Consider the following 26,950-nt stretch of genomic DNA (forward strand, 5'->3'; position numbering starts at 1 on the left):
ATCCTACAGGCATGATATGGTATCTCATTGTGGTTTTGATTCACATTTCTCTCTGCTGTTGTATTTCAAAACATTTTATGAAGAGGGCTAGGAGTAAAGTCCTCCGATTTAAAAAGAGCATTTTGGCTAAGGGAAAGGAAATAACCTGGGGACCGCAAATCTTTCAACATATAAAAAATGAAGTTGAAAGAATTAACTTTTACCTTCTAGAAGTTAAAACAAAAGTTAGAAATACAAATGGTTTTTGGAAAATTATTGATAGAGAAGTCATTCCCATCAGAAAGGAGGAGGTAAATACATACTTTGGAGATACTCTCAAGTCTGTGGGGACCAAGATTTATTTACAGCTTTCTGAGAATTGTCAGTTTTCTCTTTCACAGACGGCATAAAATATTCAGATTAGAAACAGACTCTAGGCAAGGTACATGCAAAAGTTTCCCTAGGAGTCTGAAAACAATTGCTATATTCAGTTGGAACCTTACAATGACTCAAGACAAGCCAAAAAGAAACATGCATCTGGGTAATCTGTTCTGGTGGAGATGAGGCTCAGAAACAAAACTGTGGAAGGAAGTTAAAGGAAGAGCTACATGTTATAAACAGAAAAGATTGAAAGAAAGGAGACAAGGGACCTGGGGGGGGGGGGGGCGGTGTTGCCGGGAATCATTTCAAAAACTTGTTCCAATGCGCCATTTTTTTTTTTTTTTTAAGATTTTATTCACCCATTTGACAGACAGAGATCACAAGCAGGCAGAGAGGCAGGCAGAAAGAGAGGGGGAAGCAGGCTCCCTGCTGAGCAGAGAGCCCGACGCGGGGCTCACTCCATCCCAGGACCCTGGGACCATGAACTGAGCCACCCAGGCGCCCCTCAATGCGCCATTTCTGAAAACAAAGGAGTAAAAATTTTCTACCAGTTATGAAGTGTAAAAATTTTCTATTACCATTTATAAAACTTTAAAAAAAAAAAAAAAAGAAAAGCAACAAGGGATGCCTGGGTGGCTCAGTGGGTTAAGCCCCTGCCTTTGGCTCAGATCATGATCCCGGAGTCCTGGGATCAAGTCCAGCATCGCGCTCCTTGCTCAGCAGGGAGCCTGCCTCTCTCTCCACCTCTGCCTGCCTCTCTGCCTGCTTGTGTGCTCTCTTTCTGACAAATAAATAAATAAATAAAATCTTTAAAAAAAAAAAAACCCACCCCAACTTATCTAAATAAAGATCACAGAAGCACATTGCTGGCAGAGGTCTAGGTCAGGTTCTCTGACAGTAAGTCAGTAAGTCATAGAGAGAGAGCAAAATAAAGTATGAAATTCACAGAATTTTAGGACTTAATTTTTGGGACCACCTAACCTAGCAGTTTTTCATGGTAGCATTCCTCACTGGCCATGTCCCCCACCCAGCCAACTCCTTAGGGATATCTGGAAATGTGTGAGGGTGTTTGGGGCTGTTACAAGACTTGAGACCACATTGGCATTCAGTGGGCAGAAGGCAAGGGTGTTAGAGTCCTGCTACAAGGGCAGCCTGACGCAACAGCAATACAGTCTTGCTCAGAAGGCCAGGAACTTCCTCCATATAGACGGAGAAATTAAGATCCAATAAGTAATCCACCTAAATTCACAACTGACTGGGAGAATCCAGAATTCACTTTTTTTTTTTTTTAAGGTTTTATTTATTTGACAGAGATCACAAGTAGGCAGAGAGGCAGGCAGAGAGAGAGGGAGAAGCAAGCTCCCTGCTGAGCAGACAGTCCAATATGGGGCTTGATCCCAGGACCCTGAGGTTATGACCGGAGCCCAAGGCAGAGGTTTTAACCCACTGAGCCACCCAGGCACCCCTAAAGATTTTATTCTTGCAAGAGAGAAAGAGAGAGCAAGCAGGAATATGGGTGGGAGGAGGGAAGAGGGAGAAGCAGGCTCCCTGCTGAGCAAGGAATCCCCCCCCCAATGCAGGGCTTGATCCCAGGACCCTGGGATGGTGACCCACGAAGGCAGACACCCAGGCGTCCCAGAATTCAATTTTCCGATTCCCATGATTGCGTGAACGTGTAATATTACAGTGCTGTAAAGCTATTTATCTGACAAAGACTACATTATCTTTCGAAAATAAGAGAGGGTGTTGTTCCGTTTCCACTGTGTTGAAACTTAGGTACGGGGGATTCGACAAGGAATGAGTAATTGAGAAGAAGCTGTCGTATGTAAACCATATTTCATACTTTCCCTAAATAAGGGCATTGCTTGTAGAAACACCAGGATTGTTAACACAACAGCCTGTGCTGCTGGGCCACTGCCCACTGAGAAATTATCATAGCAATTATGCCTCCTTCTTTCTCTTCATCCAACTACCCCACAGTCCTCCCTCTGGATTTACCTTAGAATAATCTGATTTACTACTCATTATTCTCCTTGCCTAAACAGTCATTTAAAAAGAATGTGTCCCACTCTCTTAGTAATGCATCTCGATTACACTTGGAGAGACCCCTTTCCAAGAGCTCTCTGTACGTATATGTGCCCTTGAACTGAAGTCAAGCTACGTATCCAAGGACAGTTCCTTGCTCCACACTGCCTAATAGAATACTTTTCCAAGTGAATATTAGGTTTTTGGGGGTCCCATGTCCTTGTTTTTAACCCCTTAAATTAAAAAAACAAATCTGTATAATTTTGTTTCTAAACCACATGTTCCATAAGACACAATGAAACTAACCTGCTTTGAAAATTTTAGTGACAAAGGAATAGGTATCCACACCCAGCCCAGAAGGTCTGCAGAGGGTCATCCTTCATTTTTAAGCCTATGTAATTCCTCCTCTGAAAACACTGTGTGACAAGCGCAGTTCTCAGTGTTCTAATAGAATCAGCTTGGCCACAGTGGAGAAACCCATTATCACCCTTCACTAGCCATCCTGGGTCTGGAATAGAAGTGTTTTGATAGTATTTCCTAGTGACTGGGACACGTCCTAGAACACAATTTTTACCCTTGGCTTCACTTTTATTCATGCCAACAAACTACAGCATTCACATGCATACCCTCTAACTACCAAGACAGAATCTTACAGGGAAAACCTGCAAAGTAGTTAAAAGAGGATGTATGCACCCCAACAATGAAGGGGGCAGAACCTTGTTTCTGCCCCCTAAGTACAGGACTAGAAAACTGAGAGAAGATGGTCCTGGTGGGTCCCCTTTCCCTTACAGGGGAAGGTAGCAAAACACAAAAAAAAGCAAAAAAAAAAAAAAAAAAAAAAAAAAACCCCACAAAAATCCCAGAAAACCGCTGGTTCTCCAAAGTATCAGCTAGAGTTATAGTGACAGTTACAAAAGAGACAACCCAATCCAAGCTCACAACTCATTCTGGATGGAACTTCCTCCCAAACACGCTTAAACTGTGGCAATGAGGAGTGGGTGCTTTGGACTCGAATCTCCCTCTGCTGCAGATCCTAGGAATGTTGTTTAACCTTTCTGAGTCTCACTTTCCTCAGTTATAAACTGGAAATCAATAGTCCATATTCCAGAGCTGCTTTTAAGAAAATGGTTCTTGGGTGCCTGGCGGCTCAGTTGCTTAAGCGTCTGCCTTCTGCCCAGGCCATGATCCCAGGGTCCTGGGATCGAGTCCCACATCGGGCTCCCTGCTCAGTGGGCAGCCCTATTTCTCCCTCTGCCTTTGCCCCTCCCCCTGCTCATGCTCTCTGTGTCTTCCTCAAATAAATAAAGTCTTTAAAAAAAAAAAAAAGTTCTTCATGTCTGTGGTTAACATTTGGCCTATGATAAATCTTCCTGGGGCCTAGGGCTCATCCCCTAAGGAGATACCGCCCCCTCAACGTGGACTGCTGACAATTACTTCTCTCTTTTGGCTTTTCTGGAAAAGGTGCTTCTACCACTTGTAAAAGGGAAGGAGAGTCCTGACTGAACTGTAGGATTCCCGCAACTGGACGAAGCAGCAGGATTATCAGAGCTGTTGGCCAAATTAATGCTGTGCGGTTTCAAATTCTTCTTTTAGTCCACCTGGTTTCACTTCCCTCAGCCTGACCCCCCCATGCCCCCCCCCATGCTTCAGGGAGCTGGTGATGGATGTCCTCCTCCTCTTGCCCATTTCTGTTCATTTACACAGTTGAGCGGCTCTTGGGGTGCTGACTGCTAACCGCACAGGCCAGATCCACTATCTGGGAGAATCAGGCGTGAGGCCTGCGGAGGTATCTGGAGCTCCGTCGGACTTGGCCGTCCACCCTACCTCAATTTCTTTTCTGCTAAAGCACACTTTTCGCGAGCCAGCCAGCCCCCGTGCCCAGAGCCATGCCCCAGGAGAATCTGCTTTGTATAGGGTGACTGTAAAGTCATGACAGGGTCTTTGAAGAAGCTATAAACTCCATCTTAAACATGTCAACAGACCCCGAGTCAAACAGAGTTTATTTTCCAGAGGGCTGCGAGGGCACGATTGTTTGAACTCTTGCCACCAGGTTCTCAAACTGTCCTAACTTTTTAGGACAGGATGATCGAAAGACCTGGGCCCTCACAATGTTAGGAAAAGGAGGTCTCCACTTCTGGCATGGACTGTTACCCATTAAAGCGGTATTTTACAGTGACGCCTTGAAACATAGGCCGGAGTGCAGATGGTGTTCTTTCATTCAGGAATCCTGACGTTAACATTTTTACTCCAAGGATTTTGAAGGTAAACAGAGGTCAACTCTTCTGGTCGGGACAAAGGCATTTCTTAGAATCTTGAACACCCCAACACCAGATGTGGCTCGTGCTGCCAGCAGCCATTTACCGTGTAGTCCTAGGGCCGCCGCCTCTCATGTTCTCCCAGTTGGGACGACAACAGCCGTAAGCATCCCCCCTGCCCCCCCTTTCAGGGGGAAGGCAGTAGCTACATGACCGTCTTTTACCTTTTGGTCCCGCTACCTACTGAACGTTGGCACTCGAACAAATGGCACAACTAACAAAAGCTTAAAAGGAAGCAGATGCTAGGTAGTACCTGCATTTAGTTAGGTTTTTGATCCTCACGAGATCTTGAGGTGGGATCAGGACAAACCTGGGATGGTCCACATCCACCTAATGGTGGCCTGTGACCATCTAGTCTGATATTTGTTGCTTCCATGGACACCCAAAACCCCTCCGCATTTTAATGGCTAACTTCACTTATTTGGGAAATCAACAGGTTCTGCCTCAAGCAAGTACCTCCCTATACTTGTCCAGAGCCTTAGGGCTGTCCCAGCAAAAAATTTTGAGTTATAAAACATAATGCGTGTCAGTGTTAAGTGATTTCTAGGTAAAATGGTTTATCTCTGTAAAGCCCAGAACATGGGCTTACATCAGGGAGTCTGGCACGAAGGGAAAAAGAAAACATAAAACAGAAGAGATCACAACCCTATTCTTAGCCATAGTTTATGTTACTAAACCAGGCCCATTTAGAAAATATACTTCTTTGGTCACATAGTGTATCTGATGAGAAAACAAAGGTGTTTATGTGCAAATGTACTGTTGTAACTACAAAAAGATTAAATCCCTAATGAAAATTAATTAGGAGCATCACTTTCATAAAGGCCATACATGTGCTCCTACAGCTTGTACCAAGTACAAAAAAAAAAAAAAAAGATCAAACTGGGAAGGGCAGAGTTTCTAAATATTTTCTAATTACATTTCTGATGCATCATTAATAGATGACCATACAGGTCCTTTAAGATAAAAGGGCTACAGGTTTCCAGGACAAGACCAATCATACTACTACAAACTAATCTTCTAATTATTGAAAAGGAGACCAACCTGCCTCTGTACCTAACACACATTAGGCACATGCCAGGCAAAATAAGAGGTATGTGTGTTTGTAGGAAATACCTTATGAATTCTGAGATATGTTAGATGTTGTGCAATATAAGGAGTCTTAGAATGATAAAAACCAAGTATTCTATATCTAAGTAGAAAAACATATGAAGAGTAAGTTCTACTGGTAAAGTAGACAGACTAAAGTAAAAAATACATTTAACGCACTCTAAGGTTCACCTAAAGTGCTTGTTGGTTCATTTCAGGCACCATTTTAACTTCCTCTATAACTTCCTCTATCTCCTTTAAGGATAATTCTGCAAAGTTTACTTTAAGCCTTTACTGGTGGCTGATGAAAGAAGAAAAAAATGAAGGAAGGAGAGAAAAACAAGTGTGGATATTAAGAAACTCTACAACTGATAAAAGACAGGTGCTGTACCTTCCCAAAATCATTGTGCAAATCCTTCCATTTACAGATCAGACATAACAGCCTCCAAGTATAATTTTGACAACAGCCCTGTTTCTGCTTTCCAGTTTTTGAGCAATGACCACCCTCCCTAGAAAAGAACCAGGCACATCTCCTACTCAATGTGCACACAACCTGTGCATAACCAAGATGAGCTCATCCTAAGCCAAGTACCAGGAGGGAGCAGAAGATGCATATAAGCTTGGTCCTGACTATAGGCAGCACAATAGGGTAAGAGCAATTCTTTAAGAAGGAAGGCTGTATTACATTTAAAAATAAATATTAGAATAATCTTTAAGTCAACAACTTTATACCCTCAATTTTACTGAGGACAAAAATGAGTATCATCTACAGCAATACATTGTTTGGTCCTCAAAGTCACTGATGAATACCACTACAGATAAATCAATCCATGGGCGGGAAAAATCTATTCTCTGATGCATAAGGCAAAAATACAAAAAATAAGGAAAGAGGGTAGTATTTGCTCTGTAAACCTGTTTTTAAAAAAACTAAAATCAAAAACAAAAACCTTTATGAAGCTTCTTCCAAGCAAGAGTTTGGGGCTCAGGCACAAATTAGTTGTAAAGAACGTGAACAGTTAAGTTCAAACTTTGGAGGTTCACTGCAAAGTACTTCCTGTGCTGCACAGAGAGCCAAAGGAAAGGGAGTCAAAACAGGTCTCGCCTCTGAGCAACTTGCATCGGCGCTCTCGTCGGCCTCGGTTCTGATGCATCACCTCAAGTCTATTTACTGTTGACCTGATGGGCGGAGGCTAAACTTCTCCTTGCAAAAAAGCTTGTTCAACCATTAACTTAAGGAATCCCAATGGCTGCTAAATAAAATACTTTCTATGGAATGGATGTGGTGTCTTTGGTTTTAAAGAGATTCAACAGGAACCTGTAATGGACGAAGAAATGTACATGATCAGTTCCACAGAAAAGGGAGAGGTGGGGCTGTTTTTTGGGTTCCCTATATTTTGAAGGCTTGAATATATATTAAGGACAACACTGCAACTTCGTTTTCCAAAAAAGCTCCAAGAAAGGACTAATGAATCAATTTGTCATTAATTTCATTGTAATGTAGGTCAATGTTCAAAAGTACTCTGAACCCAGTGGAATGCCGAATTCCACAGACATTATTTTAAAATTAGACTGTCTGCGAAGTGGGTTTAAGGAATAAAACCAGTCCTTTGTGAAGATGATCATCCCAATTACCAGAATTTTTACTACTGAGTGGCCAGTGGCTTTAAAAAATATCTCATTTACTTTGAGATACATTTACACCCTCTGAGATAGGTAGTATCAACAAAATGTTAACGGGAAGAAAACTGCGGTCCAGAGAAGGGTCTTGAATCCGTAGGTGGCAGAACCTGGATTTGAACCAGGTCAGCTTGATGGACACTTTTATTACACTTTGCCTAGAAAGCCTCCCAGACATAACTGGTTACCAAGAAGAAACCTTCTCTGTTCTCTCTTAGCCTCAGTGTAGAGATTTAGTACCTTTTCATGGGTATCAACACAGTAATAATGTTCTGCACAGAGAACTACAAGTACACAGTACCTATCTAGTATCAGTGAGTTTCATTTTTAAGACTGTTTTAAGGATGTTTTTAGAATTTGGTGAACATGCCTATAGATCAACAAAGATGACCTGCTCAAGTGTTGGAAAAGCAAACATCTTCCTATGTTTGCTTTACCGAGGACCTTTCTAAACCTAAAAACCTCCAGGAGTCCTGTTATTCATTTGTGTAGCATTCTAAGATTTTTTTTTTTAAAGATTTTTATTTATTAATATGACAGAGAGAAATCACAAGTAGACGGAGAGGCAGCCAGAGAGAGAGAGAGAGGGAAGCAGGCTCTCTGCCGAGCAGAGAGCCCAATGCGGGACTCGATCCCAGGACTCTGAGATCATGACCTGAGCCGAAGGCAGCGGCTTAACCCACTGAGCCACCCAGGCGCCCCTGCATTCTAAGATGTTTAAACAGCCTGATTTTCTTTCACAACCTTGTTCGTTTTCATCGAGGTGTATCCATAACCTGTAACACTGGCCTTTTATGTGAATATTAAAATTCTTTGAAAAAATTATACTGTAATATTGTGTGAACTCTAATTTTTATTACTATTTTTGAAAGTATAGAAACACTTTTGTACTTTGCCCATTTTTGCTCCTTTATTATAAACTAACCTTCTGCTTGAGAACATGGTGAATTCCGTTCCACTTAAATTTATTTTCATGTCCCATGTTTCCAAATTTACTTTTTAAGCTCTGTATATTTATTCATCCATTTATACTTTTTGAGTGCTGTCTTATGTAAAGCAAACAAAGGACAAAACAGATTAAAGCGATTCAAAACACAAGAGAACCACCGGTTACTAGTTTATACTAGGAATTTTCTACCCAACTTCATTCTCTAGGGGAATTATTCAGCTCTTTTAATTTTAAAACATTAATCTTTAAAATAAACTTGCCCCACAATCGCTAGGAGAAAAAAAAAAAACACTTAGAAACCTTTTTTTCCAATGTCCAGGTTACTCAAGGTACCACTTAATTTTTCAATAATTCACTACTGAAACTTAATTTTTAGAGATTTTAATTCTAAAAATATACTTTTTCCCCCTATAAATATTAGCCTTTTTAGACAGTATTATTTTTAAGATTTTAGATTAGTCAGTATAATCACATTTCTTAGAACTGTTTTATTTCTGGGACACCTGGCTGGTTCAGTGGGTGAGACGTCTGATTTTGGTTTCAGGTCATGATCTCAGGGTTTTGAGACGGAGCCACCCTTCCCCTGCTGCCACTGGGCTCTGGGCTGGGCCTGGAGCCTGCTTAAGACTCTCTCCCTCTGACCCTGTTGCTTATGCGGAAACATGTGCTCTCCTCGCCACCCCCAAAGAAAAAAAATCACCAAAAACTATTTTCTTATTCCTAATCCCATAGTTACAACACATATTGTATTTTACATACAATACATATTTACAATACATACCATATGTATATATGGTGTGTATTGTGTGTGCGTGTGTATTATACATATGTATATACACACACACATATAAATGGTATGTTTTGTAAAGTATGTATTGTATATATAGCTAAAAATATGATCACATATATAATAAATATCTAATATATATAAATATATATCTAAAATATATATATATCTCCCAATTTCAGAAGGATTTACTTTATTTCTCGATTTTATTTCTATTATAAAATAGATTCTATTTATTTCTATTCTCTATTTCTCTATTTACTCTATTTCTTTCCCCCTTATTTTTATGTACATAAAAATCCCTATTGTGGTTCTGTAAGTTTTATGTTTCTATGTAACAATTATTAAATAACCATTAAAAATGGCATGAAGATTTTATCCTAATTATAAAGAAAACACCTCATACGCTATGTATCTGTAAGGAAATAAGAACACAATCATTGACAAAGGTCTTGGCAAAACATCTTAGTCCATTTTAATGGGGTCAAGTCCCATTCCTATGCCCCAAGTCTATAAAATGTTCTAAAGCATTCCAGTTACAAAATAAGACAAAAGCTTTGTGGACCAAAAGTTAAAATCTGTGTAGATTATCATCAGAAACACAAAGCCAGTGTGGAACAGAGTGCTGGAACCCCTAGTCCTAAGGATGGTATGATCATTCACTAAGAATAAATAAATAAAAGTGATTTTATAATAAAGAGTAATTTACGGGGCCAAAATGTGCCGTACTGCAGGACAATCAGCAATGTGAACGGCCCAAAGAGCTTTCATTCTAAGACTTAGCAAAAAGATCCTAGCAAATAACTCATTCTTTGTCCTTCGTGTTCCACAAATACTGTATTTCCTACTTACATTTATGATAGAGGCAAATGGATTCTCAGCATTTCTGAAACACCCGAAGAACCATGCCGGGAAAGGTCAAGGTCAATAGAAGATAGTATTTTTAAAAGGGAGTTCTCGGTTTAAGTAAGTTAGATCCTCAGAAAAGGCCGCGATGCAAAGGCTGAGGGCTGTTTCACACAGCCATGTAACATCTGATGAACTCGAGATTTCCACATACACTTATCACTGGAGTAAACCAGTTTATTTGGGAGAATCTGTGGCTCTTCCTGCTGTTTCCCTGGGGAAAGGATGATGCTAACATTTTCTGGCTACTTTTCTTTCTTTAAACTTCTTCAGGATTTCTTTTAGTAGCATTGCGGTTTCCAGTGTGAATGCTTAGTAGATTTAAATAACTCACTTTTCGGGGCGCCTGGGTGGCTCAGTCGGTTAAGCGTCTGCCTTTGCCTCAGGTCATGGTCTCCCTCGCCTCCCTGCTCGCTCTCTGTCTCTCAAATAAACAAGATCTTTAAAAATAATCTAGTTTTCTTCAAGCGAAGACTCTAATTAGAAATTTAACAAATTCCTCGCATTCATCTTCATTAGTTGTTTTTCAGAAAAACTTGTAAATCATGTTGCTGCATTATCCTAGGGAGGTTGTAGAACCATCCAAAAATGCAGGACCATCATCAAGAAAAGCAGAGAAAAATGATCTGACAGACTCTAGAACCTTTAAACAGTCACACCACTGAGCATTTACTATTTTTAATTTTTAACATTGTATTCGGGTTCTGAGTCACTTTTGGTGGTGTCAACTGTTGTGGAAGCCTATCTCAAACTCTGTTGAGGGCGCTAGGCGGACTGAGCTGTTTGTCAAGCCCCAAGCATGCAGTCATGGGGAGAAAGAGAAGAGACCAACAGCCCTGCATCACGGCAGCTCTATACCAACTGGCACAGACCCAGCCCCCAGCCCAGTGACGTCAAATGGCTGTTTTAGAACTTTGCAAGTCAAGAGTCAGCAGTTATAAACAGATTTAACAGATAAACATTAGATTGGACTCATGATCTCATCTGGCAGCCTTGCATATTTCCCATCCAAAAGTCCCAGCTGGGATCACACTAATTGGGCCTCTTCAACCACATTGAGCAACAAGCGAAGAGAAATTTAAGGAGAAAATTTTAAAACTGATAAGAAACATATTGACAGAGTGCCTGGTGAGGGGGAGCTGACACAGGCCATCTGGATGCTTGTGTCTGTGAAACCTTTTGTTTAGTGGAAATAATTCACCTAACTCACAAGCTGTACAAATATCAAGATCAAAAGTCCTAACTTGCACAACCTGTCAGGAAAACCTGTGATACAGGAAACAGAGACTGTTGTCCAGACTTCTGCTAAACCAAAGCCAGAATGTCTTTGTGTGATCACGGCAGATCTTGACTGCCCTGGAGTCCCTCTACACTCAGAGTTTGTACCAGCACTTTATGGCCACATCTTTTGAACATGCAAGTACACTCCTGGTAGAGGTTCACGTCTAGAACATTTGCAAGTGCTTTTGCTTGGTGATTTCCTTTTAACACCTTTGGAAGTGAATAATACCCCCACCCATGATGAGAAGCCTGGTCTGAACAAACAGATTAATTATACCATACTGTTTAGTAACTGGATAGCTGGAAGAGTTCAAGCTATACAACAAAACTGAAATTATGCCCAAGGCTGGAATAATTGTGATATAAATAACCATAGTGTTTACTTTAATACCAGAAATTTATGGGGATGGAAAAGACAGTCTCCCTGATTAGATGGGCTATTTTTTAACACGTGACACTATCAAGTGCATTTTCAACATGCTTTCTTACAAATTATTAAGGATTTTTCTAAAAATTCTTTATATGTGCTACTGAATTGATAACATTTCCTTAATTGTTAAGAATTTAATACTACAAATTCTCAAATCCTCTTCATTTTCCACTTATTAAGGCTTCTTCGCAAAGTCTGTGTGACTGCCACTTTTTCCTCTTTGAAACCAAACTGCCCTTCAATCTCTATTCCGAAGTCTTTTTAGACCTTGAGAAACTACCTTTCCTTCATGTCTTGATGGCATCTTGTACAGAAAAGAATATAAAGCGTAAGTCTTATTTACCCAATGGCTGGCTTTCCCCCCCAACCTTTATTTTATTAACAGGTAAACTATTTAACGGTTACAGTTCTATTTATTAGAACTGCCACCACAGAAGAGAAAGCTTACTAATCCCTGTTAAAAGAAACATTTTAAGTCATGTGAGATTCGAAAAGAACCCAAATGTACTATTGCAATCAGTCAATAAGTCTTTATCAAGAACCCAATGATCCCTTCATACCTATTAGGATGATCACAATTTAAAAAAACGACAAGTACTGGTGAGGATATGGAGAAATTGGAACCCTTTATATTATTGGTGGGAATGTAAAATGATGCAGCTACTATGGAAAGGTCTCAAAAAGCTAAAGCTAAAATTACCACATGACAGCAATTCTGCTCCTAGGTATATACCGAAAGTAACTGACAACAGGGACTCAAAGAGAAACTTGTACACCAATACTCACTGGAGCTTTATTCACAAGAGCAAAAAGGTGGAAATAACCCCAAGTGTCCATCAACAGATGAATGGATAAATAAAAGGTGGGAGATCCATATAATGGAATATCAGTCAAAAAAAGGAATGATGTTCTGATACGTGCTACAACATGGATGAATCGAGAAAACATTATACTGAAGAAAGAAGTCAGACACAAAAGGACAAATATTTCAATATCCATAATAGGTGAATTAATAGACTGAAAATAGATCAGAGGTTACCAGGGGCTAAAATAAAGGAGAAACTGGGAAGTACTGATTGATGGTTACAGAGTTTGTTTGGGATGATGAAATTTTTTGGAACTATGGAGCAGTGATGGTGGTACAACACAGTGAGTGTAATGGATGCCAATGAATTGTACACTTAAAAAATCATTAAAATGGCAAACTTTTATAATATATAACATACCCCAAACCACTGAATTGCACACTTCAAATGGGTTTTATGTTATAGGAGTTGTAACTCAAACTTTTAGAAAAGAATCCAACAGACTAGGGCTTACAATGATAATTGGGATCCTTTATATCAAACAGTCTAAAACCTGAGGGTAAAGCAGTTACTGTGCTCATCCAGGCAATGTTTAGTTGTGAAAGCAACTTGCAGTGATGTCCACTGTTTGAGGACATCAGACTTCTCTAATTCTGATACAATAATTTACAAGAGTCTACGATAAAACCTAGCTCAATAACAACTATAAAAATACAATATATATATCACAAAATATGTGTTAATTGACTTTAATTGACTATGGTATCAATAAAGCTTCTGGTCAACAGTAAGCTATTAAGTTTTGGGAGAAACAAAGGGTGTGTGTGTGTGTGTGTGTGTGTGTGTGTGTGTGTGTGTGTTTTGTTTTTACTCAGGAAGTGGTTTGCACCCTTGATCCCTGTGACGTTAAAGGGTCAACTGTACCTTAGAGGAATGATTCCCAAACACCAGTGTAAGACAACACCTGTGACGGAAACTTACACAAGCAAGGACCATGACAAGCCTGTTGATCTGAAGTATTAACTACAAATCACTCTTATTTCTTAAAAAGATTTTAACTAGGCAACAGGGGCAATACTGGGGTCTTGGCAGTTGGCAGGAAGCCAGGGATGGCCTATTCTCACTTCTGCTCAGGGTTCTCACCTGTATGCCTACTCTATTTTTTTTTTTTAAATTTCCACAAATTTTACTATAGCAGGCTAACTCTCAATCTCACTCACCATATTTGATTTACACTCCAAAATTACAAACAAATCCTAAAAATAGCTGGGTACTTTGGAATATTAACACCACCTTCATGGGAAATAGAAAACTGCCCGTATGGAAATTACAAACGTGTAGGAAGGGTGAAGGGTAGGTCAGATATTTTGTTGTCAGGTTCAAGAATGAATGGGGTTTCTAATCATGTGAATTAATGGGACCATAGATAACCTGAAGGGAAGTCTGGGTTTTGGTTATTTTTAGCTTAATTTGGGAGTTTTTGCTGTAAAAACAAAATATACTATATTTACTTTAGAAGATTTGAGTAACCTCTTGATAAAAGTTCAGTGTTACCGCTTAATTCAATCTGAGCATGTTTTTCCATAAAATTATCAAATTGACGCATAATCCAAAAATGAAAGAAAATAGATTTTTAAAAAAAAAAAATCAGGCATTTGGGAGAAGACTAATTATTAATACTAATAACTGAACCAAACAGTAACCAAGACAGAGGAGGAGGCGTGGAGAAGTGGTTCGTGACACCATGAACTGTTCTAGATAGAGTTCCTTACCGGACTGAGGCTTTAGTTTCTCAATAGTGGAATGAAACAAAACATGACAACATGGAACTTTCCCCCAAAGGAGTGTGAGGAAACACTTTTAAGAGAAGGCTGAACAAATGACATGAGGGGAATAAATTTTGTAACGGCTATGAGCCTCGTATGTTTTTAATTCACCAATTAGAAAGATGACCTGAAAAGAGCATAATATGTTGGGCCACAGAGAAAAGCTGTCAGCTTCGTGATTAAGTAAATTATCCCGAATGGGCCCATTTTCTCTGTAGAGAAAAGAAACCCTGCCCCACTGTCACACAGGCCAAACTTTATCATGGCCATTTGTCCTGGACGATCTAAGTTAAATAGTCTGTCACTGCCATCAGGAAAAATGCAGCAGCTTTCCATGGACCAAGCGATCAGCAAGATGTTGAACAAAGCAGACAGGACAAAGATGCAGAAGGCTTCCTTCAAGTTGTAGCTTTAAACCTAAGCTTCCTGACAGAGCCATCCATCCTTTCGAGGTCTCTGTTCCCAGAACAAAAGGATGGTTTCTAAGGTACAAAGACCTCTAATACCTTATATATAATAAAAGTTAAACATGTCAAGAAATCAAGCATGAGCTCAGTAAATGCCTACACTCACGAGTCAGCCTCTGAGCAGAACAGAGCTCAGGTTCAGTAATTCACAAATAGTAAGTCACCCTTAGATCCACAGAATTTGAACAGTTTCACTTGGAGTTCTTCCCAAGTTATTAATACATGAGCAACAAAAGAACATTAATGACTAAGGGAAACGAAGCTGCTAAAGGAAAGCTCACTGCCAATGAAAGAGGAAGAGCCAACCTAAAACCAGATGTCAGGACACGCAAGCACAATGACCTGGGGCCGGCTGGCCGAGGGATGGACTTGGAACACCTCACCTCCACTGCTATGGCACAGGAGGGCTCCAAACCTGATTCTTGGAATGGATATAACCTTTGTGCACCAAGAAATATTGAAATTGTTTGCTATACTCCCACTTACTGAGGCAAGGAAACACAGTTTATGACCATTTAGACAGTTTGAAAATAAGCTTCCATCAAACAGAAACACAAACCCTAGCCCGTAAGAGAAAGTTGCCTTCGTCAGATGACGGAAGTCACTCTAAAAGCCTAGTGCTCCTTAGACAGTTAAGGCAGGCCGCAGAGAGCCAATTCTGTAAACAACCTTCAACTGCTGTTACTTCCTTTAGAAGAACAATGAAAACAACATGGTGAACACTTAACCTCACATAATTTTGAAGGACCCAGAGTAGTTCTGCAGTTAGAAACGTCCTACCTGGTAAGAATAAAACACCAGGATCTAAATAAAAGCCTAGATTTATTGAAAAGCTTAAAATTTGGTTATACTGAGAAAATTTTATGTAATGGCTCCATCTATGTAATGTATGTAAAAATCAAAATAATTTTTGTATCAAAATATTCAGTCATACACTGTGTTTCACTGTGTACCACTGGTACACAATTGGCTTGTATTTTGTTCTGTGGAAGACAAACAGGTTAAGGCAGCAGTTTCTCTGACCAGAAGGTTATTCGCCCAAATCCAGGAAAATCCTGAGCTCTTTGGAGTTCCTGGATTCCCAAGACGTTCATGAAAAACCAATAGTAAGAAGCAAACCATGTCTTCTGAGAGTGTGTGCGGTTTTTTTCAAAGCCTGAAAACCTTTCAAGATTGTGTCACAATGACACCATTATGCTGAGGAAACAGACCCCTCTGGAGGTCTTTCCCTGCGGTCTCCAAGTCTCCAGGATACCATGTCTCTCCCACAGCCCTCCCTCAGGACAGTCTGCTCTAGCATCCAGGGGCTCAAAGGAGCAGCTGGGAGCGGCACCTGTAGATTCCATAGCAACACAAGGGCCTACACTATGACCCTCAGATGGCAACCAGTCAAGTGGCCACTTGCCTTTTAAGAAGCACCCTAAACCCTTTTGGCCGCCTTCATCGACCCTGATTTCATGGCCACTTAGGCTGACGGCCTGGAGCAGGAGGGAGCCAGACTTCTTCCCTCCAACTCTTCACCTCAGGAGCAGCCCTCAGCATCTGGAACTTGGATTCTGCTTCCTTTCACCTTCTCTCAGCTGGGTTCCCCTTAAATTGTTTTGGTTTTCAGCACACTAAAGTGGAAAAATATTTTCTAAAATGAAGCTGGCAAAAGCTTCAAAACATATGGCAGACAAGATGCCTACAAACCAAAACAGGTACCTCCACTCAACGCAACTGACAACCATTTGCTACAGAGCAATGCAGAATGTCTTTGGGGAAAACAGTGAGAGTCAAGACTATAACCTTAAAAAAACAAGACCAAAAAAAAAAATCCACCAAACAACAACAACACACACATACACACACAAACTCACACAGCTAAATGGAAACCTCATATGAGAAGGAAAGCCAAGTCTTTGTCTACTCTTGGGTTAGGTTTAATCTCTGAGAGTATGACAATGGCCAAACCAAGCTGCACATTACCATGGGCGGTGACCAAGCTCAATTAGAATAAGACATTGGCAGGTATTTTGAGCATTACAGTAAAAGTTGGAGAAGAGCAAAGCATTATTCAGTAGTTTGCACATCGGACCATGATTCAAGGAAAAATCTCTTCAGATGGCTAATTAAATGGATGAATCCTCCTATCAGAATGAGCAGTCATATTCCCTCCATGTGATGTCCTGTCCAAAGAGCTTCTACTGCCTCCCACCACCACCTCACAAGGAAACACCAATGATGACATTATTACTACTTACATTCAAAGCATTCTTTGCAGCTTCTGCTTCTGAGCGACTGTCAAAACTGACAAAACCTACGGGCTGAGGAAAGAAAAAAAAATATGAACAAAAAACAAATCAGGAGATTATCTATTTTTCTGGATCAAAAGTGATGTCAAACCAAAAAGAGCTAAGATAAAGAAATGACCACAGGCAATGAGTAGAAATAAGAAAGCCAGTTCAAAAGAATGACGCAGTGGCTTAGCCAAATTTCTAACATGAATCAAAAGGGATTGTGAGGGTGGTTCTTCAAAGGCACAGCTGGGGATTTAGAGAATCATAAAAAAAAAAAAAAATTCTAGAAGGGATTGGAAGGCGAGCAGCAGTGGACAAGAGAATAGAGGAAAACTTGGGTCGAGAGGCTCTACTTTCCTAAATCAAATCCACTGTACCTCAGTTTCTTCATCTTTTAAAATGGAAAGAGAACCGAATCACCTTTCGGTACACTGTAAGTGCAAGGAATACGATGACACAATGACACAAGCCCTGTACACGCTCACCGCATGATCAGAACTATAAAATGCACATTTCCAGTTCAAATCCCAAGGGATACCCTTAAAACGTCTTGTGTTTAACTAGGTGTGTGAACCAAATCACCCCTCTCTCAAGAGAGGGGTGCTAATCCCTTTGGACTCCATCTTTCAGTCCAGAAAGCAGCTCAGAACATAGCTTATTCCTGACGAATCAGAGAATACCTTACCGAGAGACGAAAAGCAACTGAGAGGTGAGTATGCTGGGTATTCAGCATTTTTTTGGGGGGGGGGTGGAGCCTAAAGCCAAATATTTCAAGCAGTCTGTGGGAACTATCAGGGTCACGGACTACCACTCTCTATCCTGCCCCCTCTGTGCTCTACCCTAGACTTGGGACTCTGCCTGTGGTTATCACGAGTTGGAAACACAGCATGATTCTCCACCAACAGATACTTACACGCACTGTGAACATTTGCCTGTTTAGCCTTGTTTTTTAAAAAAGGAAGGATGGGGAATAAAGGGGGTTTGGATGATTTCTTTTCAATATAAGGACCAATCCCAATATAATCATGCTGTCGGTCTTCCTCAGGGATGGTCCCAGACATCCCAGCTGGAGACAACGGAATTGTAAATCATTTTCCTGTGCTAATTCCTAACTAATCTCACACTGAATTTTAAATCAACAACAAAAATTAAATCCTGATGAGAATTACAAAGGAGAATGCTGAGACCCAGGAACATTCTAGAAGAAAATCAATTCAAATTTATTGTGGAAGTGATCATTTACACGCAAGTTTGAAATTCTTACCTGCTTAGATGTGAGCTTTATAAGAGAACCCTCGTAGCCCTGAAAATGAAGAACCAAATTTAGACGAAAAAATTACTAGGAAAAAAAAAGCAACTGTAATAGCATCCTGCTCAAGTAAAAATGAGTCCATTATGACTATTGACGAACTCTTCTTACGAATGCCTCAAAGTAACTGAGAAGGCAGACTTTACAGACATAAGCATATATGTGCCGATCCTTCTATCCTTAAGGCCTAAAACAAATCATACCTTGAAATTTATGCACATTATCTAGGTTTCCCTCTTTTTTTCCCATGAAGTTGTACAATGGTAGAAAAACAGGTTCTTTTGTCAACAGATCTTTCTCATTTTACAGAATTAGAATAGTGAAGGGAGTAAATTTAGTAAGACAGGAAGGTAAGTATGTGAGGACTTGGTCACGCGTTTGCTATAAAATAACATTAAAACATTAAGAATGTCCTATGTAGAACTTACTACTCGAAATTTCAAAACTGCCGGGAAAAGTTACACAGGTAGTGATACTAAATTCTGCTGAGTTATTTTGCTTCACTTCCTGAAGCAGCTAGTTTTCACGCTGGTATTCTGGCTGGAACATTACAAAAGTCCCCTGTAGGGCTCTTACTCCAGCCCATCCTCAAGGAGGACAGAAACCCTCCCTTTGCACTCCCTCGCGTCACCCCTCCTGGCTCCTCAGGAGAAGGATAACAAAGTGTGTTTATTTCTGAAAATAATCAATGGCTGGTGGCTTGCCCTGATGGATGACACAGGGGGAAAAACACCACTTGACATGACTGACCACTGCACCGATCAGTGCCAAGACAGATTTGCAGACTGGGGTCAACCTCCGGGGACTTTAATTAAAAGAGGGTTGTTAGGAATGTACCAGGGTCCTGACTCTTGCGTTGGGGTTTCTGGGCAGGCTGTTGGGACTGATTCATCCTCCTGTCTTCCCAGCAGAGAACTATGTTACCAATTAGCTACTGTAAACATTTTACCTCAAAGACCTTGAGCTCTTCTGGCCAGAGAGGTCATGATTCACGGCCCTGTCTCTTCCTTTCTCAAGGTGCTTTCTCTCCGAAAAACCTGGAGGTTTAAACACCCTGAAGGCTTCAGAGGCAAAGGACAAATGGATATTTCACTCAAGCACGTCACCACCGGTGGCAATGAACTGTGCTCTCTCTCACAGACTACTTCGGCACGGACGGCAGTCAGACTGTGTGGGTTTGAATCCTAGCCCTGCCATTTATGAAGTGTGACCTTGAGCAAAATTTATTCAGTTGCTCTAAGTCTCCTTTTCCTCATTGGAAGAACGGAGGCCACCCCCCTTTAAAGGGTTATGATAAAAATTAAATGGAGTAATTCATAGGAGGGGCTTGCTGGCTAAATCTCCAGTATTTTGTCCATTAAGAAGATCAACTCGCTTCAAAAGTCCCCATCTGCCTGGATGGCTCAATCCTAAGCGTCTGCCTTCGGCGCAGGTCATGATCCCAGGGTCCTGGGATCGAGCCCCGCATCCCGCTCCCTGCTCAGTTGGAAGCCTGCTTCTCTCTTTCTCTCTCTCTCTCTCTCAAATAAATAAAATCTTAGAAAAGTCCTCATCGTACAAAAGGGACAAATAGTAAAAATGGGAACCCTGCAGAAGATACTCAGGAAATTCTACGAAGCCAAACCCCATCCCCAGCGTCTTCTCTTCCTTTCCCACACTGCCTTGCGGCTGACCTCACGTCTAACCCTTCGATTTCCCCCTGTACTGTCATCACTGTTCAAGTAAGAGGACGGGTGCCGGAACAGGTAGCTCTATTATTACACCACGACCTTCCCGGCACAGAAGTTAGACTCTTAGCTTTGCTGGCTTTAAACTGGCTGCCCCTCCCACCTACTGCCTCTCCTACCCAGCTGTTTCCAGCGGTCACATCGCTCTCCCCTTAAAGGCTAGATCCTGTCCCTCAACCTGTCTTGCCTCTGTGGCTAGGGTCCTGCTTCAACAAGATGGAGCTTTCATCATTAATCAGGACGGTCTGCCACCTAATCCTACGGGGGCCCCTGGCCAGGCACTGCTGCTACCATGTTCTCAGGGACCAGACACAAGCCCTCAATTTATCATGACTTCCAGGTGTTCCCCTTGAGGGCCGAGGCCTCCAGCCCACAAACCTCCCAGTCCCAGTTTTCTCTTACTCTCCATAGGTTAGCCTTCAAGGTTTCTCCTTGGCAGCATGGTTATTTCAGCTTTTGTCCCATTTCCTGTTATGTTTTCAATTCTAGCAACATTAACTATCTCTCAAGTGATTTTATCTCAGTAGTCCCCATGGACAGGCAACTGAATTAAAATACTATACTGTGTACCAGCATAACAAGTAATTCCTTAAAAGTTCATTTTACTTTGTTTGAAATTTAGGACATTCTTCCTACAGAAAAAATAATGGTGGTCAGGTTCTCAATCTGGTTTATGAAAGTGTAATCAACTTACTAGTCTCCAAAGAAGATTATTAGCAATATTTCAACTAATAAGAAACCCTGCAGAACAGGCCTTGACTTGGGTTATTTTACTGGGAATATTATAAGTAACAGGAATGGATAGTGTTTTTGGTGAGCTGTACTCAGAAGAACACTCCCATTGGCAAATGATAAACAGGGACACTAAAACTGTTCACAACAGAGCCAGACACATGTCCCCATTACTGGGAAGCAAAGAGACTTTCTAGATCAGCTACTGGGAAGGACAAAAGGCAATTTCAGTCTTTCCTGAGACTGCACACCTGAACTGAGTTGTTAAACCTCTTTTACTAACTAAACTTTAAAGGGGGGGGGGCACTTTGTAAGATGCTTTCTCAAACATATTTCCTCCTGCAAAAAGCCCCCTTTTTGCTTATTTATAAATAAGCCCTTTTTAGCTTATTTATACACACACTTTTTGTCTCCTTTTATTAATTTCTGAAAGAGAAAAGGTACCTTAAATGGTCTGAAAAGCAGGTAGAGCTCCCGAGGTTTGATATCCAGAGGGAGACCGCTGACAAATAGGGTCCGGACCTGGAAAATAAAGAAACGTGATCACAAGACCGTACAACCTGAGAAACACCTCTCACTTGTCATCTTCAAAACATAAGTCTTCATATATTTCACAAACCCTATGTAATTCATGCTCTTTCCGTGACCCAATGAACACTCTCATCTTAAGACACCATTAGACCAACTCTTGGGTATTTCTATGGGATGACTCAGAGTGAATTACTTCCAGCTGATTTAAATTTACAAACTGATTTCTCCTTCCCCAATTAGCCATTACCTGGTTCTGACATCATGAAGTAAAGAGAGGAGGTCTACATAGTTAAAATATCAGTTTAAGGAAGGAAAAAAAAAAGGTCACAAGAACAGTAAATCTACCACTTCTGTGCTCTAAATCAAATGAACACAGAACACAGTTCAAAAATAAAATCAGAACGATTTTCATTTTTTCTGCTTGTTTTGTCCTTGCCTCCATCCTCGGCATTAATAATTACAGTCGTTTTCAAAAGTATCTTATTTTTAAGTCATCTCTACACCCAACACGGGGCTTAGATGTACAACCCTGAGATCAAGAGTCACGTGTTCTATTGAGCCAGCCAGATACCCCGATAATTTTAATCCATGTAAAAAAGAATCCAAACACATCTAAATAGTAGCCAAAATGTAGAACTCTTCATCTGTTCGGTTCCGAAACAGCAGGGAGGGAAGACCTCACTGACCTATAACCCATCAGGCCAAAGATACAAATTACATGATCAGAGTCTACTAAAACAGAGAACACAGATGACACACTTCCATTTGGGAGATCAGAGAACACATGTTAGCATTTGACTGGGAACTTAAAGGATGGATAAAATTTCACCGCATGGATATAAAAGGTGAGAGGAAATGGAAAAAAGACTCGGAGGCAAAGAAAAGCATTAACCAAGCCGGTAAAGGGGGAGATACCTCAGAATATTCTGGGAGAAGGCAAAGCCAAACCAAACCAAGCTGAGCTCGAACTACAGGGGACACCACAAGTCACTGGTTCAGGAATCTGGTCTTCATGCAACAGGCAAAGAGAAATCACCGAATGAATGGTCACCATCATGTTTTCTTTCTACTTATTTTAGCTAGTGTGCCTTTAAGATTTCTAACCCCCCCCCCAACACTGAAATGTAATGGACATATAACATGTGTTAAGTTTAAGACGTACCATGTAGTGATTCACTAAGCTTATATATTACAAAATGATTGCCGCTATGGTGTTAGCTACTGCCTCCATTGTGTCCTAGAATTAACCACTTCTTTTTGGGGGTGAGAACATTTAACATCTACTCTCAGTGACCTCTAAGTATATACAATAAAGAACTGTTACCTCTAACCACAATGCTGTGCACTGGATCCCATAACATACTCAACTTCTAACTGGACATTTGACCAACTTCTCATTTCCTCCATCCTGATTCCCTGGCACCATTCTGCTGTTTCTAGGAGTCTGACTTCACCGCCACATTTTCTATTCCTCTTCTCTATTCTGGCTGATACAGCATGACTGAGGTCCTCATTAGAAATCATGTTGCTACTTAAAGATTCAATGCTCTGTTGTTAACCGTCTAGAACTCTAGATTTTCTCCCTCAGTGTGAAAAGGAGATCTTCTAAAACCCTAACGTTTTCCATTGATTCTGGCTGCGAAGAAGCACAAATCAGCAAGAAGGCCCTTTTACTGATGACACATGTCATCTGCGTACAGGTGTATAAGCAACACTATGATGATGTAAACAGCCTCAGAATCATGAAGGCCTTATTTTCTTGTTATTCATTCATATTTTAGATAGATTTGTTGTGCAATTGTTGATACGCAGTTGACCCTTGAACACAGGTTTGAACCATGTGGGTCCATTTACAGGCATATTTTTCCCCCCAATAAATAGAGTAACATAAGTGTACTTTCCCTTCCTTACAATGTTCTTAATAACTTTTTCTCTAGCTTATTTTACTGTAAGAATATTGTATGAAAGACATATAATATACAAAATCTGTGCTAATCAAGTGTGTGTTGCCAGTAAGGCTTTCGATCCACAGCAGGCTATGAGGAGTTAAGTCAAGGGAGTCAAAAGCCATATGAGGATTTCTGACCGTGCAGGAGATCAGTGCCGTCTAGTCCCCACATGGATCATGGGCCAACTGTGTAATAAACTGTCCTCTTTGTTTACAATTTGGTAAGTTCTGACCTATGCATAACCTGTGAAACCACAACGATCAAGATAGTAAACAGATCTACCATCTCTAAGTTTCCTGCCACCCTGCTTCCACCATCCGCATCCCCAGGCAATCACAGATCTGCCTTCTGACACGATTCATTGGTATATATGTTCTAAAGGTTTATACAAACGGAACCATAATGTATCCTTTTTGTCTGGCCTTTTGACTTTTGTGTCACTATTCTGAGATTCACCCACTGTTGGATGTATTCATAGTCTGCTCCTTTTCACTGCCGAGTAGTATCCTGTTGTATGGATATACCACAGTTCATTTATCCATTCACTTGATGGAACATTTGGGTTACTTCTAGTTTTTGGCTTTTACAAAAATACAATGGCTAGGAGCATTCATGTATCAATCTGTACAAGTCTTTGTGTGGATGTAGGTTTTCTTTCTTCCTGGTTCATTCAATACCGAAGAGTGAAATGGGCTGAATGATAGGGTAGGTACATGCTTAACTCAAAAAACCAAGAAAACAACAAATTGGCCCTTCGATTCCTTGTTTTAGGGCCCAGAACATGATAAATGCTGTATACTTAAGAACAAATGTATATTCTGTTGCTCTTGGATAGTATGTTTTACAAATGTCCTTAGGGAAAGTTTGTTATTCAATGTATCTTTTGCCTTCTCCCAACTCCCTCAAGTTCACCAGTGATGAAGACTCTTTTTCCAGGAACTTGTTTTATCAAAGCTAAAGCCGAATTATGGACAAGTGCAAAAGACACAGCTGATGAGGGAAACCTGCTCTTCAGTGTGCCCTCCCTATATCCACAACCCTCTCCCCACAGTCCAAAAAAGCAAATACCATCTGTCCTTGGCTGCTCTAGCCAGGACTTGAGTAGAGAAGAAATCGCAGCTCACATTCATTCAGATTTTGCTGAGTACCCAACCCATCGTCTGACACCGTGCCAGGGGTTGACTGGATCACAGAGTTTTCTGAGGAAATAATGCAATGAGCGGATCCTATGGTTTAAGCCCTGGAGTTCCCGTTGTCCATCAGGGAAGCTTAGCTATGTAACAGGTATCAGTTAAAATTCAGGGAGTTAGCTTAGAAAATAAACTACCACTTACAGTATTGTTCTAAAGAAAAAGCACACAAACTTGCAAGTCAAACAATTTACCAACAAAATACAATAGAACTCTGGGGATTATCAACAAAATATCACTTGATATAAAGTTAAGGTTCATATACATCAATAAAATGTATGCAACAAAATGTATAAAATTATGCAACCAATAAAAATTATGTTCAAGAAAAAAATTACATTCAAGGAAAAAGTTTCATTTTATTCTATAAACAAACACTGACACACATACACACATATTAAGATAGGGATAGCACGCCTTTGCATAGACACCAAAATAGTTATACAATTTACCCGGAGTGGTAAAGTGATTCTAATGTTTATTTGCTTATTTGTATTTTTTCTATAATACACATATATTAGATACTTTGTTAGATTAAGAACTATTTTTTATTGTTTCCTTTATGAAACTATAAACAATGTCAATATTTACACCAATAAACACGAAGTTTATGGAGGGAACTTTTAATGTAAATATTTCAGAATTAGAAGTGATTCTTATTTTAATATCTCGAACTATTATACATGAAAAAGAAAAGAAAACCCAGAACTCCCATAAACCCTAAGTTTGCCAATCACCCACAGATGACAAGAAGCTCAAATCAACTTTTTTTTTTAAAGATTTTATTTATTTATTTGAGAGAAGGAGTGAGAGCATGCGGGAGGGCGGCGGGGGAGGAGAAGCAGGCTCCCCACTGAGCAGGGAGCCCCATGCAGGCCTTGACCCCAGGACCCTGAGATCATGACCTGAGATGCTTAACTGACTGAGCAACCCAGGCGCCCCACAACTCTGTTTTGTTCATCAACTGGAGGCAACTAAAATGTCCAGCATTTTATTTACATGGATAGGAGTTACACCTTCCATAATCTAACGAATATCATGGTCCCAAAAACCTGCCACGATCTCTCATCTCTCACTGAAGAGATACACTCTCTCCTCTGACAGAACAAACTGACTAGCGGAAATAATTTTTCACTACTTACACTTCTATGAATACAACTAAAGGTCACTTAAATCCAAGCGCTTGGAATATACAAGCTTTGAATCCTTTCTAGACTTCCTCAGACTCGGAAATTTCATGAAGTTAAAAAAAAAAAATCATGGATAATGTATGAGGAAAAAAACCCTTCCTGAATATCTAATTCATGCTTTTCTATAGTGACTGGGACCTCGATCACAGGGATATTTGAAAACAGCTTAATTTCCCCACCCTTCTCCCTCCGACACTTCTTATCTTAGCCATTAAATAGGGAACACTTGTGGGCCTTGTCTTTGCCATGTCTGAGGAAATCACAAAGTTAAAACATGATTCTTTTATTTTTTTTTTATTTTATTTATTTGACAGAGAGATCACAAGTAGGCAGAGAGACAGGGGGAGCAGGCTCCCCACTGAGCAGAGAGCCCAATGCTGGGGCTCGATCCTGGGACCCTGGGATCATGACCTGAGCCGAAGGCAGAGGCTTAACCCACTGAGCCACCCAGGCGCCCCTAAAATGTGATTCTTGCTTGCAGGGAGGTTTCAGTCAGTGAAGGCAACAGTACATAAAGGACCATCTACGTGAACAGAAAGCTCGGTTCATTCCCAAAGTAACCAAGAGTGAGAAGAAAGTTTGAGACAGATAAATAAATGATCAAATACTCAGGTTATTGGGGGGGGGGGGGTTTCCCCCAAACAACGAATGAATGACACCAAATGAACTCTGTGGCAGGTCAATCATGACCCAGGGCAGCCCTTAACTTACCAGCAGTGTCGATGGACACAGATGTGCCTGGCACCAGGCCCTCAGCATCGCAGATGTTTAGTTTATCAGACACACGGGGAAACACATTTCTTAGTCAAGGACACAACATGCCTCACAAAAGATCAAGACATGAAGCTGCTGACAGCTCTATCCCGAAGGGACTCTAATGGATTCTGTGGATGTACCTTCAACTTCATTTTCATAACAGAACCGAAAGAATAAATGCTAGGGGAAAGCCCTGCGCTGGGCAGAGAGAGCTAGGAGACTTCTCTGCTCGGCCGTGTATCGGCCATTCCCTACAGAGGCCACAGTTCTATTTTGGATAAAACGAACTCTGTGTTCTTCAACGGCACTGCCAGTTCCCACTCAGAAAATCAAGCCACATTTCAGTGACTTTTTTAAAAGCTTTTATTTTTG

General features: G+C 40.7%; 1 protein-coding gene across 9 annotated transcripts in view; it reads right to left on the reverse strand.

Annotated features, from left to right (window-relative positions):
* Positions 1 to 26,950, reverse strand: part of RBPMS (RNA binding protein, mRNA processing factor) — a 172,523-nt gene that overhangs the window by 74,512 nt on the left and 71,061 nt on the right. For all 9 annotated transcript variants that reach the window (XM_045069401.1, XM_045069397.1, XM_045069399.1 and 6 more), the window contains exons 2-4: positions 21,407 to 21,484; positions 18,459 to 18,497; positions 17,159 to 17,221 (exon numbers count right to left, since the gene is read on the reverse strand). In XM_045069401.1, coding sequence (XP_044925336.1) covers positions 17,159 to 17,221; positions 18,459 to 18,497; positions 21,407 to 21,484 — 180 coding nt within the window. The remainder of the gene's footprint in view (positions 1 to 17,158; positions 17,222 to 18,458; positions 18,498 to 21,406; positions 21,485 to 26,950) is intronic.

This window comes from Mustela putorius, unplaced genomic scaffold (genome assembly GCF_011764305.1).
Source record: "Mustela putorius furo isolate JIRA1106 unplaced genomic scaffold, ASM1176430v1.1 tig00003932_pilon_pilon_pilon:0A:0A, whole genome shotgun sequence".
NCBI classification, from domain to species: domain Eukaryota; kingdom Metazoa; phylum Chordata; class Mammalia; order Carnivora; family Mustelidae; genus Mustela; species Mustela putorius.